Source organism: Emys orbicularis, chromosome 24, assembly GCF_028017835.1.
Source record: "Emys orbicularis isolate rEmyOrb1 chromosome 24, rEmyOrb1.hap1, whole genome shotgun sequence".
NCBI classification, from domain to species: Eukaryota; Metazoa; Chordata; order Testudines; family Emydidae; genus Emys; species Emys orbicularis.
This window is the reverse complement of record NC_088706.1, coordinates 11,961,972-11,971,253: the sequence shown is the minus strand read 5'-3', so window position 1 is coordinate 11,971,253 and position 9,282 is coordinate 11,961,972. Positions and strand designations below refer to the sequence as shown.

At 51.5% G+C, this 9,282-nt stretch overlaps 1 protein-coding gene across 1 annotated transcript; it reads left to right on the top strand.

Annotated features, from left to right (window-relative positions):
- Positions 1-429: 429 nt before the first annotated feature.
- Positions 430-7,516, top strand: POLR2E (RNA polymerase II, I and III subunit E). Its single transcript, XM_065422021.1, has 8 exons — positions 430-570; positions 2,105-2,279; positions 3,145-3,260; positions 5,144-5,224; positions 5,476-5,534; positions 5,736-5,814; positions 6,784-6,866; positions 7,286-7,516. Exons 1-7 carry the CDS (start codon positions 514-516, stop codon positions 6,847-6,849), a joined length of 633 nt encoding a protein of 210 aa, XP_065278093.1. The 5' UTR covers positions 430-513; the 3' UTR covers positions 6,850-6,866; positions 7,286-7,516.
- Positions 7,517-9,282: the final 1,766 nt, after the last annotated feature.

Below are 9,282 nucleotides of genomic sequence, written 5' to 3'. Positions count from 1 at the left end.
GTCATCCACGAACTTGCTGAGGGTGCAATTAATGCCATCCTCCAGATCATTAATGAAGATGTTGAACAAAACCAGTTGCCCTGAGCTGTGGCACCCTGGCCCTAACAGACATTGCTTGCCAAGGCTGCAATTCCCCTGCAGGTGGCAGTAATAGGCTTAGGGGTCTTTGAGGGGGAAACTACACTTCCCAGAAGCCTTTGTTCCTAAAGACCCCTGCAGCCAGTTTCTACCTTTTTGTGCCTGTTATTTGTGGTAAAATTATTAAGTCTAATAGAATAGCTTTTTATGGGGCACAACCCTGGGAAGAAGTAAAGGGAGGGTACCAAAACGGGTGAATTGTGTGTGGGGACGGTACCCTGAGCGTTAGCAGGCGTTTATATTAGACACCTATACTTGAGGGTCCTGAAAGCATGGTTCTGGGGCAGACGCGTCTGCGCTTGCGCAGAGCTGTTTGAGCGCTTGCGCAGTGGCCCTATCGGAGCTCGGCGCTGTTGGCTGCGTGTTGGACGCGCCATGGACGACGAGGAGGAGACTTACCGGCTCTGGAAGATCCGCAAGACCATCATGCAGGTGCGGGCGGGGCCTGCCGGGATGGGGCCCCGAGGGGCGGCGGCGGGGGGTAGAGCGCGGGCTGGGAGCCAGGACGCCTGGGTTCTATCCCTGGTGCTTGGGGGGGCTGGGAGCCAGGACGCCTGGGTTCTATCCCTGGTGCTTGCGGGGGGGGGGCTGGGAGCCAGGACGCCTGGGTTCTATCCCTGGTGCTTGGGGGGCTGGGAGCCAGGACGCCTGGGTTCTATCCCTGGTGCTTGGGGGGGGGCTGGGAGCCAGGACGCCTGGGTTCTATCCCTGGTGCTTGGGGGGGGGCTGGGAGCCAGGACGCCTGGGTTCTATCCCTGGTGCTTGGGGGGCTGGGAGCCAGGACGCCTGGGTTCTATCCCTGGTGCTTGGGGGGGGGGGGCTGGGAGCCAGGACGCCTGGGTTCTATCCCTGGTGCTTGGGGGGCTGGGAGCCAGGACGCCTGGATTCTATCCCTGGTGCTTGTGGGGGGGGGGCTGGGAGCCAGGACGCCTGGGAGCCAGCACGCCTCGGTTCTATCCCTGGTGCGCGGGGGGGGGGGGGGGGTCTGGGAGCCAGGACGCCTGGGTTCTATCCCTGGTGCTCGGGGGAGGGGGCTGGTAGCCAGGACGCCTGGGTTCTATCCCTGGTGCTCGGGGGGGGCTGGTAGCCAGGACGCCTGGGTTCTATCCCTGGTGCTCGGGGGGGGCTGGTAGCCAGGACGCCTGGGTTCTATCTCTGGTGCTCGGGGGGGGGGAGTGGGGAAGCTTAGAGTCTGGGAGCCAGGACTCCTGGGTTCTATCTCTGGTGCTCTGGGGGGCTGGGAGCCAGGATTTCTGGGTTCTATCTCTGGTGCTCTGGGGGGCTGGGAGCCAGGATTTCTGGGTTCTCGCCTGCTCCATACTCTCTGGGTGACTTCAGCTGAGTTCTCTCCCATCTTTGTGCTTCAGCTTCCCCATCTGTAAAATGGGTGCAGTGGTACTACCCTGCTCTGCTGGGGGCCTGGATTTATTTCTGTCTGTAAAGCATTTGGAGACCCTCAGGTGCCAGGTACCAGACATGGGCAGAGTGAAAGCCATGACATGACTATTATTGACTTACTGCAGTGAAAGAGAAGGGTAAAGCACCGGGACCTATCAAAAGTCTTAGCCGTAGCTGTCTGTTTGCTGCATTCTGGAATCTATCGTTGGAGCCTTGTCTTTCTAGAAGATGTTTGCTCAGACAGGCAGAGCAGGAGAGAGGAGTCATGATGGTTAACAATATTAAACATATATATTGCTGTTGTGCCTCAACACCACAAGTAGGTTGGACCCCATTGTGCTTGATGCTGTACAGACATGATAGATAGCTCCTGCCCCAAACAGCCTAAAATCTATAGACCAGGGATGCAGTGGAAGCCGTCAAATAACCTTGGTGCAGGCTCTGGAAGTGGGAAGAATATGGGCTAGGGAGGCTTTGCTGGATGGGAAATTGGGTGGGTCGGATGGGATCTGTAAAGCTGCATTTATGTCTTATATGCATCATGAGTAAACAGGAGTATTGTCCTCAGCTGTGTCACGATCGGGGCTATCTGGTGACCCAGGATGAATTGGATCAGACCTTAGAAGAGTTTAAAGCCCAATTTGGCGATAAGCCCAGTGAAGGGAGACCACGGCGGACTGACCTTACAGTGCTGGTGGCCCATAATGACGATCCCACAGATCAGATGTTTGTCTTCTTCCCTGGTGAGTGTGGTGCTGTTACTCTCTGTGATGAACTGAGGAGTCTCAGTAAATGTATAGGCATGAACCTCATTCTAGACTGGTGTCGGCAGCTCTGACTGGATGCAGCGCCAGCATAGGACTGATTCTTCTGCCTGGCACTTAACTAGCTGAGAGAAACTGAATGGAGGGGGGTGGCTTAGCTTTTGAGAATCGGTTCTGACGTGCCTTGGCTCCCGGGAACAAATCCTGGGTTGGATGATCCAAGGTAGATCAGTTCAGCACCGTTCAACATGCCGCTTACTGTGTGGATCTCTCAGAAGGCCAGCCCGCTCCTAGAAAAATCGTGGTAGCAGTTGATTCCTGCCAGCATTTGGATAACTGCATCAGAGCCCAATTTTGTTGGCTTTACTCAGGGCAAAACATCCCTTGAAGCCAGGGAGAGTTTTGGCCAAGTACAGTCTGAATAGGCTGAATTCTGCAGGCTACAATCCCGAAAGATTTACAGAAGGATTTTTTGGCCACTTGGCTATGCACCTGCTCTCTGTCATATGTTCTTTTTCTTGGTGCAGCCTAGTACAGTCTGTAACATCTGGATAGATGTCTCTGAACCGACTAGTCTGTAGTGAAAACAGTTCTAGTCTCTGACGTCCCAGCTGCAGTGCTGTGGTGAGTCACTTTGCACGCCCAGAAAGTGCAGGTGCAGTTGTACTACCTGCGCTCTGACTAGCAGCAGCATGTCGTGCCGAAGGGGAGGCTATTCGAAACCCAGGCGAGGAATATAGGTGCATTAGTAGTATTCTGCAGACGAGCTGCAGGATAAAGGTAGATAAATGCAGATCTTTCATGACAACCAGGAGTTATATCATGTGACTTATTTATTCCTCAGAGGAGCCCAAGGTTGGGATAAAGACAATCAAGATGTACTGCCAGAGAATGCAGGAAGAGAACATCACCAGGGCTCTGATTGTGGTGCAGCAGGGCATGACTCCCTCAGCAAAGCAGGTAGGTGGTGATCCTGCATCAGGGCTGGTTGGGAGTTTATAGGATGGGGACTGAGAGTTCATAGGATGCACACTTGTATGCCTCTGGGGGTTTTTGGTACCAGATGCACAGTGGTCAGTGCCCCTGTAGATTAACCTTTTTGCTTAACTTTGTCCTCTTTAAAACATTGTGTGACCATGCCCATCACACGTGGGCACTGTGCGCTTGCAGACCGTGCAGAACCCTCAGGTAATAGGGTACATGAGGATTGTAGGACAGTCTTAATACACATTTGCTAAGGCAGAACTTGTTTAGGTCATGTGTACTCAATAGGAGCCACAGTAATTCCTTGCTTAACGTTGTAGTTCTGTTCCTGAAAAACGCTACTTTAAGCGAAACGATGTTAAGCGAATCCAATTTCCCCATAAGAATTAATGTAAATAGCGGGGGTTAGGTTCCAGGGGAAAAAATTTTGCCAGACAAAAGACTATTTTTTTTTTAGGGGTGTGTGTGTGTGTGTATATGTATATGTATATACACACACACTGTAAGTTTTAAACAATTTAATACTGTACACAGCAATGATGATTGCAAAGCTTGGCTGAGGTAGTGGAGTCAGAGGGTGGGATATTTCCCAGGGAATGCCTTACTGCTAAATGATGAACTAGCACTCGGCTGAGCCCTCAAGGGTTAACACATTATTGTTAATGTAGCCTCACACTCTACAAGACAGCAGGAATGGAGGGAGGGGAGACAGCATGGCAGAGAGAGACACGCATTGCCCCTTTAAGTACACTGACCCTACTCTAAGCACACTGCTTTTTTAAGTTGATCAGCAAGTTGAGACAGCAGCTGCTGCCACCAAGCTCCCTCTGTCCTGAGCCCTATTGTGTCCCCCCTGCTGCTCTGTGGAGATGGCTGGATGGGGTAAAGGAGCAGGGAACAGGAGTGGGGGGTAGGAGGGACCCTGACATTAGCATCCCTCTTTCCTTCTCTCTCCCCTCCCCCCCACAGCAAGCAGGAGGCTCCCGGGAGCAGCTCCAAGGCAGAGGGCAGGAGCAGCACATGGCAGTGGGGGGAAGGACAGCTGTACTGCCAGCAATTGATAGCCTGCTGGGCGGCTGCTGCACAGGGAACTTAGGGGAGCGGGGAGCTGATAGGGGGGCTGCTGGTCCACCCTGGTTCCAAGCCCCCACCAGCTAGCTCCAATGGGCTGCTCTTTCTGCAAGCAGTGGACAAAGCAGGCGGCTGCCAAACAACTTTATAAGGGAGCATTGCGCAACTTTAAACGAGCATGTTCCCTAATTGATCAGCAATGAAACAACGTTAACCGGGACAACTTTAACTGAGGAGTTACTGTACCTACACACACAACTGGACAACACAACCGGAACTCTTACCTAACTTTCAGGGGACTGAGGTTAGTACCTAGATACTACAGCAATGGGCACAAGAGAGTAAGACACATTCCTTGCACCAAAGATTTTATAGTCTCAGGTGAACAAGACTAAGAGTAGTTTACTAAAGGGGGAGAGATTGTGATGAAGAAAAGAAGGCTGGAGTCATTGAGAGGAGTATTGGGAGTAAGGGGAAACAAGGATGAAGGAAGGGAGCAGTGTGCTTAAGGGGTGGGAGAAGAGAGACTGGGGGCAGCAGAAGTGAGCCAGGGGGAGGTTGGAAAGAAAGGAAGAGGTGATTGTGTGTTTAGCATCTTGGCTAAGAGATCCACTCTCCCCTTGATTTATGTATAGAGGTGATTGATGTTACTGTGGGTAATACACTGGCTGTAGCGTTTGGTGCTCATTAAAGTTCAGTTCTGACTAGACAGGATCACGTTGGACTAATGTGCGCCGGGGCCCCTTCTTCTGTGCTGAAGTTTAAAATCCTTTTGGTTTTTCTTTCAGTCGTTGGTGGACATGGCTCCCAAATACATCCTGGAACAATTCCTGCAGCAGGAGCTGCTGATCAACATCACAGAGCATGAGGTGAGTTGGATGCTTGGGCAGCATGGAGTGAGTTCAGGATAGTCGGCCTTTACTCTGGACTATCTGGGTGTAAATCAACCCCTTGAAATTCTTTTACTGTGTATTTTGTGTCGCTGGGTGGTGGGAGACTAGAATGGCTGTCTGTGGCCCTTGCCACTGTGTACTAGCCCTGGTCATCACAGGAAATAACTGTTCTCGCCTCCTTTCTGATCTCAGCCTGCCTAGATCTGACTCCGCTTTTGTGTTTACAGTTGGTTCCAGAGCACGTGGTCATGACAAAGGAAGAAGTAACTGAATTACTGGCCAGATAGTATCCTTTTGTTTGCGCCAAATGTCAGTCCCTCCCCTACCAGCATGGAAGTGACTCACTCGCTTTGTGCTGGAAATGGCTAGACTTCCGATGTGTACAACAGGCTGTTATGTGCTCTGTTGGTCCTGCCTCTTGCTGGGATAAAGCCGGGCTGAATGATAACCCTTCTGGTGGCGGGTTTTCCTTCACTGTGTTTCTCAGTAAACTGAGAGAGAACCAGCTCCCCAGGATACAGGCTGGAGATCCCGTGGCCAGGTACTTCGGAATAAAGCGAGGGCAGGTAAGGAGCAAAGCAGGGTGACAGACGTAGCCCCTGCGGGAGAGCAGCAAGACAGAGCCTCTTGAAAGCTCTGTTTTTAAGGCCTGTTGGTCTATAAATAAGCACAATGGGTCTCTAACTAGTACCGAATATGGGGTCCCTGCCTCCTTCATGTATAACCCCAGTCCAGGTAGTGGAAGCTGCACAGAGTGACTGCAGGATTTGGCCCTCCATACCTCCTCCTACCTGTTACGTTCAGAGTCTTGGGGCACAGTTCTTATCGAGTTGCTTGTGTGTTACACACCCAGGATTGGGGCTTCAGGTGGCTCTGCAGGTTCCTCATCCAGGAAGAATTTCCTCCCCAGGAGAGTTGCATCTGAATGAGGAATTCCTTGCCTGGGGGATGGGAGCTGAGCCTGTTGTTCGGATGTCACCCCTTTCGCTACTAAAGGGTGTTATGCTGATGGGCACCATAAGAAAACCCTCCGATAGAGAGCTGTGGCAGGGTTCTGATTCAGTGGGCGTTTTCCTCCCCCATGTCACATAAAAAGCTTCTTTCAGAGCTTCTGCATTTCTCCCCTAATCTGGCTGAGTTCTCCCCAGCCTGCCCTGTACTGTGTAAATGGTACAGCACCCTCACCTGGAGCATTGCTGGGGGTCCAGGATCGCTTGTTAGATCACCTGCTGGGCTTTACACCCTTGGCGTTGGCATGGAGTGGCTGATTAAACTCACGCATTCATGCTTCACAAGCACGTCTGTGTAATCTGTCCCCTGCATGTCATGCCAAGCACGTTGTGCTTGTCCCCTAGCTATGGGCAGCCGTCTCAGTGACGGGTTTCCTCCCTCGGTGCTGAGGATCAAGCACTATACACCCTCTTCTCCAGAGGCTGAACGCTTCTGCCTCTCCATTGGGCACCTGAGCCAAGCCCTGCGGGTGAAATTCAGAGCTGCTTTTCATTGCTTGTAAACTGTTTCTGTTGCCCTTGCAGGTGGTCAAGATCATAAGACCGAGTGAGACTGCCGGGCGATATATCACCTACCGACTGGTTCAGTAGTCTGTGCTGTACATCAGGTAACATTGCAGCTCTCTCCGATGGGACTGCCTCGCTGTGATACAGTTGAACGGTGTCAGAAATGAATGCTGTAACTTCACTTCACATTAGCACCTATAAAGTGCAGCTGTTTTAAACTGAACTGGAGGAGAGTTCCCTGCAGTGTATTGAAGGATGGAGTAAACGGGACCTAATGTGCATGCGCGTTCTAAACCTCTCCTTGCGTGGAACAAAATACATGTTCCACATCTGGTTAGTTAAGGGGCATTTGCCATTGTGGAATCAGAGGGTGGCTTCCGTTTGAGGTGGGGTTGGGCGTGAGGCTCTTGGTGCAGGACAGAGTCTGTGCAGCAGCTTGGTGGGAGTGCAGGAGTCAGATGATGTGTCTGAACTAAAAGATCCTTCTCTTGAGAGAAATTCCAGATTCTCTTTCTTCCAGGTATGGAAGAGGAATCCTGTGTTATCTGATCTACGCCCTGTCGGCTCTCTGGGTTGTCTGTCATCTTAAATCCAGATCCTTGAATGTGATTTCAAGTGATAGCTCTTCCTTTGCGCTCGCTTACCCCTCTCTCACTCCCTGGAGGCCTCCTGCCTGGACTGAAGCTCAATTCCGTGGGCTATTTATTTTAATTTTGAACGGAATTTTATTTTAATAAAGGTTTGTGCTACACGTGTTTTCTCACTGGTGCGGTGTTTCTCCAACTTCCCCTGCAGCAGAGCCTCCTAACACCTGCTATTCCAGATTTCTCCCCCTTCCCTTCTGGTAACATCTTGAGCCAGTAAGTGCTCTAATGAAGTCTACTCCCAGTGTGCTGAGCCGTAGCCCTCATGCCTGTGTTGGTGAGCTAGCTGGACTTTCCCTGCACGGCTCTGGCAATACCGCAGCCGCTCTGTTTGAGCAGGACGTCCTGCAGCTGAGCCTGACAGTGAACAAGTATCCAAGCTGTGTTAACAGGAGCCCATCTCAACACGGAGTCTCCAAAAAGCCCATAGAAACAGACTGCTGCTTCCCTCTGTCCCAGCCTCTCCTACCGACATGGAAAGTCCCGCTTTCCCAGATGGCCGTGTGGGTTGAGTTCTGGGATGCGTGGGAGTGTTCCAATGCTGTCTTGATCCTCTAGCTCAGTGGTTCTCAACCTTTTTTTATTCCTGTGGACCACTTGAAAATTGCTGAGGGTCTCGGAGGACCACTTAATGATCTTTCCAAATGTTGTTTGAACCATTAGATAACTATTGTAAAGCGCTTTGGATAAAAGCGCTATATAAAAAAACCGTAACTAACTTTTTTTCTACAAATAAAAGCACACAACTCATATCTTCATATCAGTAGTTTTCCCTTTCTAAGGCGATGGATGTGCCCTCTCTCCCCCACCACAGCAGCCCCGAGCTGGGTCCTGGAAGGAGGGGGGGTCTTTCCCCTGCCACAGCAGCCCCTGAGCGGAGGCAGGGGAGGAGGGCCATCTCTCCCCAGCAGCTGCAGCCCTGGAGCTGGGGGAAGTCGCCTCTTTCTCTGGCTGCTGCAGCCCTGCGCATCCCAAATTCTTCTCACCCCACTTCCCCCTCCCACCTACCCTGTATTCCCCCCAACGCCACCACCTCACCTTACATGTGCATCTTCTCCAGGGTCCAGGCACCTAAGTTAGTGGAGCTGTGCTAATTAGGTGGGTGGCCCTTCGTTCTATTGTGTGCGGCCACCCAGGTGCGCACCTTAGAGGAACTGTCCGCGGACCCCCTGCATGGAGCTCTCGGACCACAGTTTGAGAACCTCCGCTCTAGCTCTTTCAAATCCCGTTTTAACCCTTCTCTAAAGCCTTTCCAATTCAAAGTATTTCTCTTCCAATTACTAAGCCTCTTCCTACCCCCCCGGTGCGGCATGCCTCTTACAGCTGGGGAAACTGAGGCACAGAAGTGACTTGCCCAAGGTCGCACAGCAGGTTGGTGGCAGCATTGGGCATAAAATTCAGGAGTCCTGACTCCCAGGCTTATGCTAGGCACTAGATTGCACTGCCTCGTATTGCTGCTCCTATGTGTAAATATTCATCATAGTGTCCGATTAGAAATTTGCTGCACAGGAACTAAGATGCCACCGTGCATCTGAGGCTGGTCATGAAGATGGCAGCTCAGTCTTCTCTCCTTAGCTATGTGGCACAGCAGAGCTGATAAAGGGAGGTTTGAACACATTGCTGTCAAACATGGAAACCATCAGCTGAACACATTTTTATTTCTTTGAAGCATGTGAATTTGCATAGAGCACAAATGAAGTAAGACTTGTGTGTGCAGCAAGGCTGTGACTCATCTTCAAATAAACATGTCCCATCTCTGGCAGCTGAACAATATACAAACACAGGATGCAGGGCACCAGGCGAAGCACAAACACAGCACTCGTAACACCGAAACTCCATTCCCTCTTGTGCGTCCACCCAGCCGTCCATGCAT